This window comes from Pan troglodytes, chromosome 21 (genome assembly GCF_028858775.2).
Source record: "Pan troglodytes isolate AG18354 chromosome 21, NHGRI_mPanTro3-v2.0_pri, whole genome shotgun sequence".
NCBI classification, from domain to species: Eukaryota; Metazoa; Chordata; class Mammalia; order Primates; family Hominidae; genus Pan; species Pan troglodytes.
Window position 1 is genome coordinate 68609594 of NC_072419.2, and position 15668 is coordinate 68625261.

The following is a 15668-nucleotide window of genomic DNA, read 5'->3' on the forward strand; positions in this document are numbered from 1 at the left end:
ACAGGATGAATAGAAATCTCTTTTGGGGGATCTCTTAGTCCAAATCCTTTAGCTGAATGCGCGTGTCCCGGTGAGGCTGCTCCTCTAGACGCTGCGGGCATTTTGCAGACATCCCACCAACTGCCATCAGCGACCAATTAGAAGATAGGGACAGCTGCACCTGTCACACAGCCCTTCCGACCTTGTGTGTGCTTCAAGTCCGAGATTCCTGACACAAAGCAGCGTGTGCCCCCCCACCCACTCTGTGGCCACAGCTGGAGTCCTGGGCTGCTGGGTGCTCCAGGTGCCATACCCCACACACGCATAGAGCCCGTGGGCTGGCAGCGGGCACCCACAGTGGCCTCTGCAATGCCTGCCTGGCTGCGGCTCGTTTCCTCACTGCAGCGTGCTCATAGGAATGTGGGAGTTTCGCTTGAAGTGTGGGTAAAGAGTCCTGGGGTTGTTTGAGCCATCCCAGGCCACAGGGCCTCCAGGAAGTGGAGGAAATGGTAAATCCAGGGTCCTCTTGGCCACTGCGTTGGCCTCTGCACACTTGGCCCCTGCGGACCCTGGGGCTTCTGCTTTACTGTCTGTGACATAAACGAGTGACACTTGCTTGCCACCTTCTTGCCGGGAAAGCCAGGCTGGGTTTTCTCATTTCCACCTTTTCCCTGTTTTACACGAGGGCACGAGGATGGGGCTGCAGTATCAGTGACGCACCGTCACCAGCGGGCCACAGAGCTTTGTGTTAGCCCCTCTCAAGCCCTTTAGCTTCTGGAACCGTTTAAATTCTTAAAAATTATACAGGACCCCAAAGAGCTTTTGTTTATGTGAGCTTTATCTATTGACATTTACCATACTAGGAATTAAGATAACATTTAAAATTATTTAGCTACATAAAAATAACAATAACAAACTTACTGTTAACACACATTTTAAAATGAAAAGTGGCTACATTTTCCAAAACAAAAAACGTGAATCTTTAGCTCAATCAATGTTTCAAATGGAAGCATTATGACAGTCAAAAGCTGGCAACTAAACATAACTGGCACAAGCTCTGCCACCGAGACAATGGAGGCCTGAGTAGTAGGCTCCCTGCAGAATGAAAGGACTGGAGCTGCCAGCATCAACACCAACGCATCTCCCAACAAGGGTGAGTGAAAACACACACCTAAAGACCTCAGAGAGCACGTAAGCACACAGCTGTGCATCCACTCTGAGGGTGAGCCACCAAGCACACGGTGACCCCGGGGAGAGCCCGAAGGGAGTGAAGTATCTGAAGGAAAGAAGGAAGTGAGCGGTGGGCAAAGGAGAACCCGAGGACCCTGGCACAGTCTCAGCTGCAAACATCTAGTCTTGCTTAACTGGGGTGCAGAGGCCACTGCACCTCAGGGTTGTCACGAAGCGCCTGACCTCTCTATTTTATTACTATTATTATTATCTTTTTTTTTTGAGAAGGAGTCTTCCTCTGTCGCCCAGGCTGGAGTGCAGTGGCGCAATCTCGGCTCACTGCAACCTCCACCTCCCGGGTTCAGGCGATTCTCGTGCATCAGCCTCCTGAGTAGATGGAATTACAGGCATGTGCCAGCACACCTGGCTAATTTTTGCATTTTTAGTAGAGTCGGGGTTTCAGTCACCATGTTGCCCAGGCTGGTCTTGAACTCCTGGCCTCAAGTAATCCGCCCGCCTCGGCCTCCCAAAGTTCTGGGTTTACAGGCGTGAGCCACCGCGCCTGAGCCCTCTGAGAGCCCCCGCCTGGCGTCGCTGTAGGCAAATCCCAAAGAACGTGTCCCTTCAGCAGCTGGCTGGGGTGCCACAAACACTATCTGTTGTCTTCGCTTTAGTTTGTGTCAAAGTGACTCAAAGTTACACAACACTGGCGGGCGACTGCCCGCCTTTTTACCCTGTGGCCTTTCCCATCCAGGCGTCCGGAGGGTGAGCCCCTGCCCTCCAGGACCCCTGCCCTCCCGGACCCCTCCCTTCCAGGACCCCACCCGTCTGGGACTCAGGCCTTCCCTGACTCCTCCCTCCCGGACTCACCCCTCCCAGATCCCTCCCCTCTGGGACCCTCTCCCCTCCCGGGCCCCCTCCCCTCCCGGACTCACCCCTCCCAGATCCTTCCCCTCCAGGACCCCCTCCTCTCTCGGGACTCCTCTCCTCCCGGACCCACCTCTTCCTGACCCCTGCCCTCCCGGACCCCTGCGGGACTAGATGTATACAGCTGAGACCATATCACGGTTCTCACCCTTGCTCTACCCTCCCGGACCCCTGCTCTCCCGGACGCGTGGACTCCAGCTCCTGCCTGGGTCCCCAAAGCGCTGAACCCACGGTCACTTCTATGCGTAGCCCTGGTGCCCGCCGCCCACAGCCGGACCGCACTCCTCGGCCTCCGCCTAACCCCTGGCTCAGCCACGCGAGTGACAGCTCTGCCCGCCCGGGCTGGCGACGCCGAGGGGTGGGCTCGGCCCCACCTGAGCAGGTCCCCAGCGCCCCTCTGAAACCCGCCTGTGGTCCCTGGCGCCGCCTCTAGGGGCCGCCGCCGCTCCCCTATGACACAGCAACAATAGGGGCCGCTCTGGTCCAAGCGCCCTGCGGCCCGCGCTTCCGCCGGAAAAGAGCCGCCGGCGCGGGGGCGGACCGGGGAGGAGCGAGTGCGATGGACGGTCGCCCTCGCCAATCGTTGGCAGGTTAGAGCCGGCTGCGCGGCCTACGGGGCTCAATCGGCGGCGAGAGCGGCAGGCGGGGCGGGCCGAACGCGGGCTTCCGGCGGGGTCCGGCAGGCGCCGAGGAGGAAGAGCGAGCCCGGACGGCGCCTCTCGAACGAGTGTGGGCGCGAGGCAGGTGCGGGAGTCGCCGGGCCTGGGGCGGCCGGGGGCGACCGGAGGCGGGGGCAGGGGCTGCTGGACCAAGGATGGGGCGGGGGCAGCCAGGACGAGAAGGTGGCCGGCGCGGCGGGTGGGGCCTGCGGGGGCCGGGCCGGGCGGGGGTTCTGGGGTCTCGGGCGCCGCCCCGGTTCCGCCTGCGGCTCTGAGCGTGGGGCTCGGCGGGAGCTCGGGCGGGTCTGCCCCGCGGAGCCGGTCGCTGGGGCGGCGCGTCGAGGTTGGTGCCCCGCGGAGACGGCGTCACGCCTAGGGTCGGCCCCACTAGGCTTGGCGGGGCTGCCCCGGCCCAGCGCCGAGTGCGGGCGGTGCGATCGTCGTGAGCGAGGGAAACGCGGAAAGGCAGCCCAGCGTGTCCGTGTCTGCCTTAGGCAGCTCTGGGCGCAGGCCCCCTGCTCCCAAACACCCCAGGGGGCGGGAGCTTGCCGGACCGCAGGCGACAGTGACCGCCGCGTCTCAGCGTCCTCTCCGCGCTTTCAGGATGACGACCTCGGGCGCGCTCTTTCCAAGCCTGGTGCCAGGCTCTCGGGGCGCCTCCAACAAGTACTTGGTGGAGTTTCGGGCGGGAAAGATGTCCCTGAAGGGGACCACCGTGACTCCGGATAAGCGGAAAGGGCTGGTGTACATTCAGCAGACGGACGACTCGCTTATTCACTTCTGCTGGAAGGACAGGACGTCCGGGAACGTGGAAGACGTGAGTGTCCCTGAGCCGCAGCAGCAGGAGAGGCGACTTCTCGGGCCCTCGGAGTCCTCGCTTTGGAGTTCGCGGTGGGGGCTTGGCCGCATCTGGGGACCGCTCGTGGGGCCGTCATCGACTGCCCTGCTGATGGGTCGTCCTGGTTTCCGCGGTGACAGGGGCATCTCGGCCACTGTGTATCTTGAACTGTCCGTGTGAGGTGCCTGGGTTGGAGGTGTGGCCCTGGAGAGCCTGGAGCTCTGTGCCTGGCGGCTTCACTCAGTCGTCTTTGTTTTTCAAACTCTAAGTTGTTCTTTGTTACATTTGAGAGCAGTTTGGAGTTGACTTTTTAACTACTCTGGGAATGTTGTTTCCAGCACGTCTCAGAAACCCCGTTGCCATCTGAAAGGCCCCCTTCCCTGCTCTCTCCCCCGGCCTTGCCTTTCATGGGCTGTCTCTGACCCTGGCTTCTCTGCCTTGTGGAGACCCTGCCAGCGAGGGGTCTGGCGGCTTAGCTGCCCCTTGCGCACCCCACCCGGTTAGACCCAGGGCTCGGCACGCTCTCCTGAGACTGGGCACAGTGATGCCATCTGCGCCACTGACTCTCTCTTCCCCTGGCTTGCCAGGACTTGATCATCTTCCCTGACGACTGTGAGTTCAAGCGGGTGCCGCAGTGCCCCAGCGGGAGGGTCTACGTGCTGAAGTTCAAGGCAGGGTCCAAGCGGCTTTTCTTCTGGATGCAGGTATGGGGCAGGCCTTGGGGTTGTGCCTTTTTGTTGCCCTGCGATTCGGTTAGGAACTTGCTTACAGTGTGGTGCAATTGGCTTTTATAAACCAGCGGGCACCGGCCACACCCGGCCACACGGCCTGAGATGCCACCTCAGGGCTGCGGTGCATGCCACCTGGGGCCGAGGTCCTCTCCCAGAGTACGGAGGCTCCAGGCTGGGCTGCGGGCAACCGATTGCAGTGTGAAATTTCCAGGCAGACAGGCATGCTGGCCCTGGTTCTAACGATGCCCAGTGCCCTCTCTCTGCCCTTTGCCGTGGGTCACTGAGGCCCCCACAGCAGAGGCAGAGGCCCCTGTGTGGCTTCCCTGCTGGTGCTCACAGAAACGAAGCATCCTGCTCACACTTTCCACAGTCCTGCCCCTTCCCTGGCAGTGTGTCCTGGAGGCCAGGGGTGTCAGTGCCCAGGGTTTCTCTTACCCACAGCTGCAGAGCGTCTTTTGGGTCTAGAGGCCGCTGCTCATTCTGCCATCTGTCAGTGACTATTGAGCTTGTTGCCGTTTTTTGTGCTGTTACAGGCAGTGTTGCAAAGAATTGCCCGGTACACAGATCATTTTCCATAAGCCAGTATCATCTGTAGGTGAAAACTGGTGGCGGGCCTGTGGTCAGGAAGCGTGTGCATGCGTTTGCAGTGTGAAGAGAGAAGGCCATGCTGTCTGCCAGAGGTGGAGCTGCTGTCCCCACCCCACCCCCCTTGGCACTTTCGAGAGCAGGGGTGGCCGTGTCTGAGGTCTCTGTGGAGCACATGGTCTGTGTTGCTGGTCACCTGTGCAAGTAGTGTGCAGCGGCCTGAGAAAATGAACAGCATAGCCAAACTCCAGTTAAACTTTATTTGCAAACACAGATGGGGGCCACAATTTGCCACCTGTTGGTGTAGAACGTGTTTTTCCACGGTTTTGCCAAGAAATAGTGTCCAACTGTTACCACCGTCTCCCTTTTTTCCCCGATTTTCCTGTTGGTGGCTTTTAAGTCCCCTGTCCCTGCTTTGCCATGAGAGCAGGGACTCCCAGTGTCCCTGGCCCCCTGCAGCTTCCATAGCCGTTCGGGGTGTGCGTGGGTGCTCTGCTCCCAGCTCTGTGAGCTCGCAGGTCGATGCTTCTGACACTGATCTGTGCACGTGTGTGTGCACACGCGTGTGCTCGATTGTGAGCGCCTGCCGTGGCCCTGGGCCGCGGTGTGCTGAGCGGGCCAGTTCGCTGCCTTCCACTGGTTGAAGGAAGGAGACGGGTGTGTAAAGAACCGCACCCCAGAGGGCAGGAGGGTGAGAGGGCTTGGTCTGGCAGCAGCTAAGTGCCTTCGGAGCTCTAGGCTTCCCATTTGTGAAATGGGCGGAGGGGGACAGGGCACACCCGGGATTGCGGCGGATGGGGACAGGGCGCGGAGCATCGTGCTCAGGAGGCGCCACTGCCGTCCCCTCACCTGCTGGGCCGGGTCCTGTCTCCTCAGCATTGTGTGGCCAGGCACACGCGCCTCTGCGTCTCAGGTCCCTCACCTGGAAGCCAGGTCAGAGGATGGCTGTGGTGGCCCTGGGTGAGCTGGCGCCAGCTCCTGCCCTTACATGCCCTTCCTCTTGCAGGAACCCAAGACAGACCAGGATGAGGAGCATTGCCGGAAAGTCAACGAGTATCTGAACAACCCCCCGATGCCTGGGGCGCTGGGGGCCAGCGGAAGCAGCGGCCACGAACTCTCTGCGCTAGGCGGTAACTGTCACATGTGTCACGTGAGCTCAGGGTTTCCTGGGAGGCCAGAGTACTGTGGATGACTCGCCCCCTCAATACAGGTTGTTTGGAAGTGCAAATAGAAAATTCTAAAAGTTAGAGACCCTGTGAGCTCCCTGGGTCACTCCCCACTCCCACCTTCACGGGGTAGGACGGGTCTGCATCCCACCGTCGCCTCACTTCAAGTGGTGCCTCCTGTAGGGTTCAGGGGCAGCCGAGTGCGGTGCTCAGCAGAGGTGCAGGCAGCGCGGTGGGGCCCGCGTGGATCTGGCTGGGGCAGGCCCGCCTGAGCTGCAGTGTTTTCCAGGTGAGGGCGGCCTGCAGAGCCTGCTGGGAAACATGAGCCACAGCCAGCTCATGCAGCTCATCGGACCAGCCGGCCTCGGAGGACTGGGTAACGTGCGCCACCCGGGCTCTCGGGCAGCTTCTGCTGGGAATGCTTTGAGGCCCGGGCTCTCGGGCAGCTTCTGCTGGGAATGCTTTGAGGCCCGGTCTCTGTTTCCTTTAAACTTCTGCTGGCTCTGTCTGCGTAGTGTCGGGGAGCCTGGGGGAGCCTGTGTGTCCGCAAGCTGGTTCCCCTTTGGGAATGCGCTTGTTTGCCTGTGGCTAGAGCTGGGTAGGCGAGGGCTTCTGGGCCCCTGGTGAGGACCCCAGCTGGGTACTTCGGAGGAGGGTGGCTGGCCGAGCGGTGGGGCTGGAGGACTGGAGGGAGCTGGGGTTCCTGTGCCCTGGGTCTCCTGGCCCCACATGGCTGCCTGCCTGCTGCTAGCTCATGGAGTGCAGACCCGTGTGCTTGGCCCTTCAGAAACGCTTGTCCCTTTGGGTGGGATCTGGACTGAATCTTCTCATCTAAGCACATGAATTGTGTAATGGGATGGAACAGAAGTGACCTTGCTTCCAGAACACAGCCGCAAGTGTCCACCCGCCCCACGCCGCTCCTCCAGGCCTATGGGTCCCCACCGCCCCGCTTCTTCCTGGCTTTGGTGTTGGGAATTCCTGCTCCTCTGGCCTGGGGAGGGGCCAGGCTCTTCCTGGTGGGCTAGAGGGCATCCTGAGCTCGCATTTCCTTGCCCCTCGCAGGTGGGCTGGGGGCCCTGACTGGACCTGGCCTGGCCAGCTTACTGGGGAGCAGTGGGCCTCCAGGGAGCAGCTCTTCCTCCAGGTGAGCCCCATCGCTCCTGCCACGCAGGTTCCACGGTGTTAAGGGAGGGGCAGTGGGGAATCCTGGCCCGGCACCCTGGACCCTGCGAGTAGGCCCTGCCGTGTGGGGCGTGTCCGCTCCAGCGGTGCCCTCTCTCTTCGCAGCTCCCGGAGCCAGTCGGCAGCGGTCACCCCGTCATCCACCACCTCTTCCACCCGTGCCACCCCAGCCCCTTCCGCTCCAGCAGCTGCCTCAGCAACTAGCCCGAGCCCCGCGCCCAGTTCCGGGAATGGAGCCAGCACAGCAGCCAGCCCGACCCAGCCCATCCAGCTGAGTGACCTCCAGAGCATCCTGGCCACGATGAACGTACCAGCCGGGCCAGCAGGCGGCCAGCAAGGTAACGTGTGCTGTCGCCTGGAGCTGGGTGGGGGGCATGGGGCCTGCTGACCCTCGCACGCTCACCTTCCAAGGCATCTGCCTAGTGTGCGTGCCTGGGGTGCTGGGGCCATGGGCTGAGTCCCTGCTTGCATGCCTTCCATGTGGGCACTTAGGCTGTCATGGAGCTGATGGCCGTGTTCTTGTGCCCCAGTGGACCTGGCCAGTGTGCTGACGCCGGAGATAATGGCTCCCATCCTCGCCAACGCGGATGTCCAGGAGCGCCTGCTTCCCTACTTGCCATCTGGGGAGTCGCTGCCGCAGACCGCGGATGAGATCCAGAATACCCTGACCTCGCCCCAGTTCCAGCAGGTAGAGGCCGGGCCCAGGGTGTCCTCCACTGTGTGCTCAGGGAGTGGGCAGGAGGGAGGAGGAGGCCCTGCCCCACCTTCACCGTGGCCAGTGCTTCATGTGCCTGACCCGCAGAGCTGGCAGCTGAGCAGTGTGGCTCTGGGGCGCAGCCCGGGTTGGAGCTCAGCCCTCGCCTGGCTCTTCTTGCAGGCCCTGGGCATGTTCAGCGCAGCCTTGGCCTCGGGGCAGCTGGGCCCCCTCATGTGCCAGTTCGGTCTGCCTGCAGAGGCTGTGGAGGCCGCCAACAAGGGCGGTAAGTGGCTGCGCCTGCACCTCCAGGCCAGAGCCAGGGGCAGGGTCCATTCCTGTCCCCCTGGATCTGCAGAAGTGGGGCTGAGGGGGTAAAGGTCACAGCCCTTCTGCCCTTGATCCCATCGCTTTGATCCCCAGTTCTGGGCAAGGGTTAGACACCACCTTGTGTCTTTAACGTGTTCTAGATGTGGAAGCGTTTGCCAAAGCCATGCAGAACAACGCCAAGCCCGAGCAGAAAGAGGGCGACACGAAGGACAAGAAGGACGAAGAGGAGGACATGAGCCTGGACTGAGCCACGCGCCGTCCTCCGAGGAACTGGGCGCTTGCAGTGCATTGCACACCCTCACCTCCCACCCACTGATTATTAATAAAGTCTTTTCTTTTACCTGCCAACGCTTAGTTTCTTTGCCCAAAGGGAGTTTTGGCTGGACAGGTGCTAGCGTGGGGAGCTGCTGTAGGGTCCCAGAGAAAGTTATTTGACCTAACAACGGAAAACGGTCACCCCAGGAAGAGTTTGGTGCCTCTGTCCAGGCCGGTTCCAGACCTGTCTTGAGACTCTCTCCGTATTTAAGTCAACATTCGGTTACACAGAAGTTACTTTTTCATTTTTAAGGAGGAACCAGTGATGATTGATGACAAATCTCTCACAATTAAAAATGGGTGGAAGGGCCAAATATAAAAACATTTTGCAGTATTTTATTCTTTCATTTAAGAAGCTATAACTTAAACCATCTTCAGAAACAAGATCTGTCACCCGTAGAGCCTAGAGTCCAAATAGACACCTATGAGGCGAGCACAAGGGGTGGTGTGAGGCAGCTGCAGGGGCCTGACCAGGGGCCGGGGTTGGCTGTGCCCTAGGCGGCTGGGCAGCCACTGGCCCCCACTGCCCCGTGGACCTCCACAGAACGAGTCATGGCGACGGGGGACCGGTTCACCGCCAGCCTCCTCATGCAGCCGCGGTAGGCGGGGGGCCAGGGCTGCACGGCCATGGGCTCTGGGGGCACAGGGAAGATGGAAGAAGGCTGGTTGGGGGGCAGCTAGAGACCCACAGGCCCTTCCCAAACGTCAGTGCCCCACCCAGCCCCTGTCTCATTCCACATCACAGGAGGGTGGGAGGGGGCAGGGGGGTGGAGGGGTGGGAGGGGGCCGGGGGGTGGAGGGGTGGGAGGAGGGTGGGAGGGGGTGGGGGGTGAGAGGAGGGTGGGGGAGAGGAGGGTGGGAGGGGTGGGAGGGTGGGAGGGGGTGAGGGTGGGAGGGGGTGGGGGTGGGAGGAGGGTGGGTGGGGGTGGGAGAGGGTGGGGGTGAGAGGAGGGTGGGTGGGGGTGGGAGGAGGGTGGGAGGGGGGTGGGAGGGGGTGGGGGGTGGGAGGAGGGTGGGAGGGGGGTGGGAGGGGGGTAGGTTACGCAGCACCTAGTCCTGAGGAGCAGCTCCCCCACCCTTGATCAAGGCCGCACTCACCGGGCAGGCCCCCGAGGTACAGAGGGGCTGGGGCACCAGCTGCAGCCGCCAGCAAGGGGCCCACGGTGTGGTTGCTCTGCGCGTCCACCTCCAGCCGCAGCACATTCCCGCCTTTCATCACTGGGAGAAAGGGGGACTCCTGAGGCCAGGTGGTCCTCAGCCCAGCCTCTCTCCAGCCCCAAAAGAAGCCACCCCACCCAGAGTCCCGCCTGGCTCCCGCTCTGCAGAAGGGTGGGGGTGGCAGAGTGCCCTGGCCACAGGAGGGGCCTCACCTGCTAGCCGGTGCCACTGGCCGTCACACAGCACTGAGGGGCGGGTCACTGACGTGGAGAACTCCCCTGCTCCGTCGTCCGCCCGCAGCAGGACCTGGCGGGGTAGGAAGGGAGGGTCAGGCTGTGCCCCGAGGTCACCAGAATGGGGAGGCAAACCCTGCCCTGGCACGCCACCTCTGCCAGGCTTACTTGCTTCTCGGTCACCTGCAGCTGCAAGTAGGGGGGCGTCCGGGCCTGGCCCAAGTGGAAGATCAGTCCGGTGACTGCCAGGGGCCGCACCTCCAGTTCCAGGCCCACATCAGGCAGTGTAGCTCCTGGGAGGTCTGCGGGGAGGGGTTGTGATGGAGAAGAAAGGGGGGGCCCCTCCCCAGAACCTCCTGGAGCCCCCTACCCTGCCCTGCTGGGGCCTGGGATGCCAGCACCCACAGACCTAAAGTGATAACTCCCCCGCTGCCTGGGAAGAACAGGCCCGCCTCCAGGGGGCCCAAGATGCAGGGTGTGACCCCTGCCATCCGTGTGGGGGCCCCCAGGGGCCTCCCGTGCAGCCTCAGTCTCTTCACACAGCCGCTGAACCCGACGGTCACCTATAGGAGCAGACCGGGCAGGGATCAGGGCCCAGGGCAGCTGAAAGGGGTGAACAGTGGGTGGGGAGTGGGGGCTGGGGCAAGATGGTTCTCACCGGAAGTTTGGAGCTGTGGCTGCTGGCCGGGAGGCCGCCCACAAAGAGGGTGTGGGGCTGGGGGTGCTCTGCCCCCTGGTGCTGCCGGTGCGGCCCCTCCTGGCTCCAGGCCCGGGCCCCGTCCATCACCAGCAGGATCCGGTTCTTCTCCCAGCGCACGGAAACCTGGGGGCAGGAGATGGGTCAGGGTAGGGCTGCCAGGCCCTGCCCACCACCTTCCTTCTTCTCGGCCCTCACCTTGTGCCAGCGGCCAGGCCGGGAGCGCTGGCGGCTCTGGGCGCGGAGCCGAGTCCCGAGGCCTTCCATCTGTGCAACGAAGTGGCCATTGCTCAGGAAGAGTGCCAGGGAGGGGCTGCCGGGCCTCAGACGGGCAGTGAAGAGGAGGAGGCCTCGGGAGCTTCGCGGGAGGACGTGCATGGAGAGACTGGGCCTGGAAGCGGAGCTGGCGTCAGCCTGCGCGGCCCCTCTCAGCCCACCCCAGCCGGGCCTGGCCTTACCAGTTCCTGTGTCGGGCGAGGATGCCCACAAACTCCAGGTGACTGGACAGGGAACCCCCAAACTGGTAGGAGTCTCGGGTGGTCCTGAGGTGTGGGGGCAGCATGCAGGCAGGATGCCGGGTGGGCTGACGGCTGCGGCGGGAGGCCTGGGGGCGTGGACGGTGAATGCAGGGGCTGCCCACACAGGGGCCACCCTTCCAGCCACCCCAGCTCTGCCTGCTCACCCCTGGGGTGCCCACCTTCCGGGCGGTGGCCTGCAGTCCTCTAGGCCCCAGGCCCGGGGTCTGGGCTTGCAGGGCGGGTGCACAGCCCGTGCTCACATTGACGCTGCCCAGGTTCTGCTGCAGATCAAATACGCGCTGTGGGCCCAGGAGCCTGTGCAGGGCGGGCAGGCGGTCAGCAGCTGCAGAAGGCCAGCTGGGACCTTGCCCCCCAGCGCCCACCAGGCTCACCGCTGCACGAAGACGTTGCTGATGCAGCCACTGAAGTTGTAAATGGTGCCAGACTCAGGCAGGCCTCCCAGGAGGAGCCTTGGGGGCCCCTCAGGCTGCGGCTGGAGCTCGGGGGGTGGTCCCCGGTGGGGCTTCATCTGCTGGAGCTGGTCATCGACATACAGCCAGACTCTGGGGGGCGGGAGGCCGGAGGCTCGGTTCTTCCCCACCCTGCCCACCCCCACCGCAGAGGAGATAGAGGTCCAGGCAAGTGCAGGCGGGCGTCCCTCCAGACCTTCACGATGAGGGCCCAGCGGCCAGGCTCACCCCGTGGCATTGCTGTAGAAGGCGACGTAATGGGGGGCACCATCGGCGAAGCCCGCTTGAGTTTTCACTTCAGTCCTCAGGAACTGTAGGCTCACACGGCCCTGCTGCAGGGACACCTGGCATAGCCCATCCTGGGGACGGCAGCCAGGTCAGCCGGCCGGCCTGGGGACCCAGACTCATTCCAGACACCCCAGTCCCAACTGCTCCGACGGCCACCGCGGGGTGGGGAATGGGCACGGGTGTGAGGTCTCACCGGGGACGCCCGGTAGTAGAGCAGGGCACTGTCCTGGGCGCTGTGGAAGCCGAAGCCGGAGTAGACGTTGCCAGTGAGCGGTGCCACGTTCGAGAGCGCCAGGCGAAGGAAGCCGTGGCCGTGGAAAGTCATGGCGCGCCCCACCTGCGGGGAGGCCATCCCTGAGTGCCCGCGGGTGCCCCTGCATGTCCACAGATGCCACCCCCAGCCCGGGGAGGGCTGCTCACCAGCAGGTCAGCGGTGCAGCCGGCGCTCACGCCTGTCGTGTTCAGCCGCTTGAGGTCCACATACTTGCCCAGGGCCTTGATGCCTTTGACGCAGCCACGGACTGAGCCTCCGGTGGGGAAGAGCCGTCGCAGGCTGTGGGGAAGCGGGGATGCGGGTCAGGGCGCCACCTCCAAGCCCAGCCTACCGCCCCAACAGCCTGGCCTCGGAGCCCCAGCTGCGCACAGTGCTTACCTCGGGGGCAGCTGGTCGGGCGGCACGCCCCCCAGGTAGTAGGCGTCGGCCAGCTCCAGATCATTGTCCTGCTCCACGCTGTACACCGTGGCCCGCTCCACACGCACCAGCACACGCTTGCGGCTGCCCCCCAGCAGGAACACCTGGATCTACAGGACCAGTGGGGGCTCCAGGGCCAGCTGTGTCCCTGCGGCCTGCCCCGTCCCCATCGTTCCATCTCCTCTCCCTGCCACCCTGGTCCCCACCCTGGCCCTACCGCCTTGCTGGCCGAGGTCAGGGGCGGTGGGGGCTGCAGTGGGACGGCCTTTTTCAGGCCGGCGCCAAAGTCATACAACAGCACGAGGCTGCCTTCTTGCACGGCCAAGCACAGGAACTGGCTCTGCAGAAACAGGGCAGGGTTAGTGTGGGGCAGGGTCAGTGCAAGCGGGGATGGCAGGACGGGTGTGCCTGGCGTACCTGCTGCTTCAGGAAGAAGAGCACCCCGCTGTAGGACACGAGCCGCAGCTCCTGCTCGAAGCGCTTGGTGGTGCTGATCTGACTGTCGAAGCTGATGCGGGCGAAGCCGGTGCCATCCAGGTAGGAGCCGTCCGTGAGCCACGGGTCCCCGGTCGACTTGGAGCTGCAGGTCGGAGATTCTGGGGTCAGCGGAGGGTGGGGTGGGGTGGGTGGAGACGGGGAGGGCAGGCCACACGCACCGGGCACAAGGCCTGTCCACAGCCGTGTCCAGCTGGAAGGTCCTCTCGAAGTTGTAGAGGCTGACCACCTCCTCATTCAGCGTGTCCATCTCGATGCAGCCCCGGTAGCCGGGGAAGCGAAGCAGGGGAGGGGGCTGTGGGCACAGGGCTGGGTCAGGGCACCTGGCCTGAGGCGCCTCCCCTCCAGGATGGACCAAGGGGACTTCAGACTACAGCAGGACGGACTGAGGCAAGATACCAAGAGAACCCGCGGCTCTCCAGGACACAAGCGACTCGGGGCTGCGGAGCCCCTCCCAGGCTGCCCCAGGCCGGGCGGGCTCACCGTGAAGGTACTGGGGTACCCCCCGACGTAGAAGACGAAGTCGTCTGGCCGCAGGTTGAGCAGCCCCTCTGCCCCAGGGGCCACCGTGTCACCCTTGGTTTCCTGGATCATCTGTCTCTCCACTGTGACGGACATGTGGCCAAACTGGAGAGTCCTGAGGGCAGAGGCGAGGGGTGGCGAGTGCGCACGGAGAGACGAGGGGTGGCGGGTGCGCACGGAGAGGCGAGGGGTGGCGGGTGCGCACGGAGAGGCGAGGGGTGGCGGGTGGGCACGGAGAGGCGAGGGGTGGCGGGTGGGCACGGAGAGGCGAGGGGTGGCAAGTGGGCATGGAGGGGTGAAGGGTGGTGGGTGCACACAGAGAGGGGAGAGATGGCGAACGGGCACAGGCCCTGCAGTTGGAGGCATCCGGCCTCTCTCCTGGGCCTCCCACCTGTCCAGGCTGACAGCTGCGAACTGCTCCCCAATGTCCTCATCGATGCTTAGGACTGCAGGGCCCGCCTCACCCAGCTGATACACCCAGTGCACCTTCTTGTCACGCAGAGACACACCCATGTAGTCCCCAGTGGCCTGCGGCAGTGACAGACACACAGTCGGGATGGGGACCAGGGACCAGGCACCACTCATTTCCAAACAGAGCCTGAGCTCGGGCCGCATCCACCCAGCCAGCCCGGTACCTGGCGGCTGCCCATGTACATCACAAAGCGATCCTCGGTACCCTGCCCAGGCTCAGGCTCTGGGCCCTGCAGGTAGAACTTGAGGGCAGTGTAGGCAGCAAGGTCGGCAAGATCCCGTGGGGTGCGCAGCTGCACCCCTGAGCGCCCGTTGAACTTCATGGGCACCTTGACCTGCGGGGCACGGTCCATCAGCGTCCACCACCACCCTCCCTGATGTCCACCTTCCCCTGGGACTCTCACCCACCTTGCTGGCAGCCCCCCGGGCCTGGGCAATGAGCTCTCGCACGCGGCCAATGCTGGCGGACAGGGCCAGGCTGGCGTTGTGCGCCCCACGGTTCTCCAGGATGCTCAGCTTGGCCAGCAGCTGGGGCAGCGTCTTCTCCAGGGTAGACACTGCAGAGAGGGAGACCTGAGACCTTTGCCCCCCACCCTGCCCGCCTCCATCAGGGGCACCGCGAGGGCCATGGGCGCACCTGAGCGGCCTGCGTCGAGCACCGCCTGGCCCAGGTCCTGGCCCCGCAGGCCCTCGTATTGGCCCTGCCACCGCTCCACACTCTCCTGCATGGCCTGCAGCTGGGACTGCACACGGGTGGCGGTGTCCTGGGCTTCAGCAGCCACAGCCTTGGCGTGTGCGATCTTCTTGCTTGTCTCGTCTGTGGTGGGCAGAGGGCAGGCTCAGCAGGGGCCAGCGGGGACCATCCTGGCTTCATGTCCCCAAGTCTTTCTGTTGGGCCAGCAACAGGGACATCCAACCCCCTATGGATCGTGTGAGACCCTCACACCCCGCTGCTCAGTGCAATCCAAACCCATCCTAAATGCCTCCGCCCCCTCCATGCCAGGACAGGCACCCAGCCTCTCAGGCCACAGCTGGTCCCTGGACATGTGCCCCATGTCACCTCCCACCACCTGGCCCCCACCATCTCTCCTGGGCTTGCTGGGAACAGTCCGCAGCCACAGGGGTCCCTCAGAAACTGGGTGAGGCCACATCGTCCTCTGCTCCAAGCCGCTCAGGGTGGGAGCCCTGGTCCTCACCACCCAAGGTCTTGCCAGCCCCTTGGTTCCAGCCACGCTGACCACTGTGCCCTCCTGGGTGCCCTTCCTGCAGGGTGTGCCCCAATCCCCCCCCCCAGGCCTACAGCCCTCCCACCTATACCTCCATTTCTACCCAAAGCACTTCCAAGCTTGCCAGGCTCCCGACGGCTGGGGCTGTCTGTGCTATCTGCAGCCCTGGCACCTCCCTGGTAGGCTTTCTGTGTCTGGCCCCAGCTGCCCACTGTGGGGGTCCCTTCAGCAGCACAGTGAGCGCTCACCAACCACATGTGGCCAGCGCCACTGTCACAGAGCCTCATGGTCGGCCGGCTGCGAGAGCCAGGCCCAGGCTCCGC

At 63.6% G+C, this 15668-nt stretch overlaps 2 protein-coding genes across 13 annotated transcripts in view; one reads left to right on the top strand and one right to left on the bottom strand.

Moving 5' to 3' along the window:
• On the top strand, positions 1-8609 carry ADRM1 (ADRM1 26S proteasome ubiquitin receptor). 9 transcript variants are annotated; one of them, XM_016938242.3, is made up of 10 exons: positions 1-2820; positions 3339-3552; positions 4161-4277; positions 5896-6019; positions 6345-6431; positions 7118-7199; positions 7343-7575; positions 7768-7925; positions 8115-8217; positions 8402-8609. In XM_016938242.3, the coding sequence occupies exons 2-10, from the start codon at positions 3340-3342 to the stop codon at positions 8506-8508; spliced, it is 1224 nt and encodes a 407-aa protein (XP_016793731.1). In that variant the 5' UTR covers positions 1-2820; position 3339; the 3' UTR covers positions 8509-8609. The 9 variants fall into 9 exon arrangements, with proteins under 9 accessions (XP_016793731.1, XP_016793735.1, XP_016793736.1 ...); XM_016938244.2 differs by having other exon boundaries at positions 2537-2666; XM_016938243.2 differs by having other exon boundaries at positions 2667-2816.
• A 283-nt stretch (positions 8610-8892) lies between these two features.
• LAMA5 (laminin subunit alpha 5) overlaps positions 8893-15668 on the bottom strand; it is a 61928-nt gene continuing 55152 nt past the window's right edge. The window contains exons 59-80 of one of the 4 annotated variants that reach the window (XM_024352052.3): positions 14757-14936; positions 14528-14676; positions 14284-14454; positions 14040-14176; positions 13610-13763; positions 13288-13421; positions 13049-13211; positions 12849-12971; positions 12593-12741; positions 12361-12493; positions 12134-12277; positions 11881-12011; positions 11575-11745; positions 11362-11497; positions 11123-11268; positions 10863-11055; positions 10626-10790; positions 10377-10530; positions 10136-10269; positions 9947-10040; positions 9675-9794; positions 8893-9210 (exon numbers count right to left, since the gene is read on the bottom strand). In XM_024352052.3, the coding sequence (XP_024207820.2) occupies positions 9071-9210; positions 9675-9794; positions 9947-10040; positions 10136-10269; positions 10377-10530; positions 10626-10790; positions 10863-11055; positions 11123-11268; positions 11362-11497; positions 11575-11745; positions 11881-12011; positions 12134-12277; positions 12361-12493; positions 12593-12741; positions 12849-12971; positions 13049-13211; positions 13288-13421; positions 13610-13763; positions 14040-14176; positions 14284-14454; positions 14528-14676; positions 14757-14936 (3221 nt within the window). In that variant the 3' untranslated portion in view covers positions 8893-9070. Of the gene's footprint in view, positions 9211-9674; positions 9795-9946; positions 10041-10135; positions 10270-10376; positions 10531-10625; positions 10791-10862; positions 11056-11122; positions 11269-11346; positions 11498-11574; positions 11746-11880; positions 12012-12133; positions 12278-12360; positions 12494-12592; positions 12742-12848; positions 12972-13048; positions 13212-13287; positions 13422-13609; positions 13764-14039; positions 14177-14283; positions 14455-14527; positions 14677-14756; positions 14937-15668 lie in introns of those variants that run through there. The other 3 variants (XM_024352051.3, XR_008541248.2, XM_054674508.2) reach the window with 3 other exon arrangements.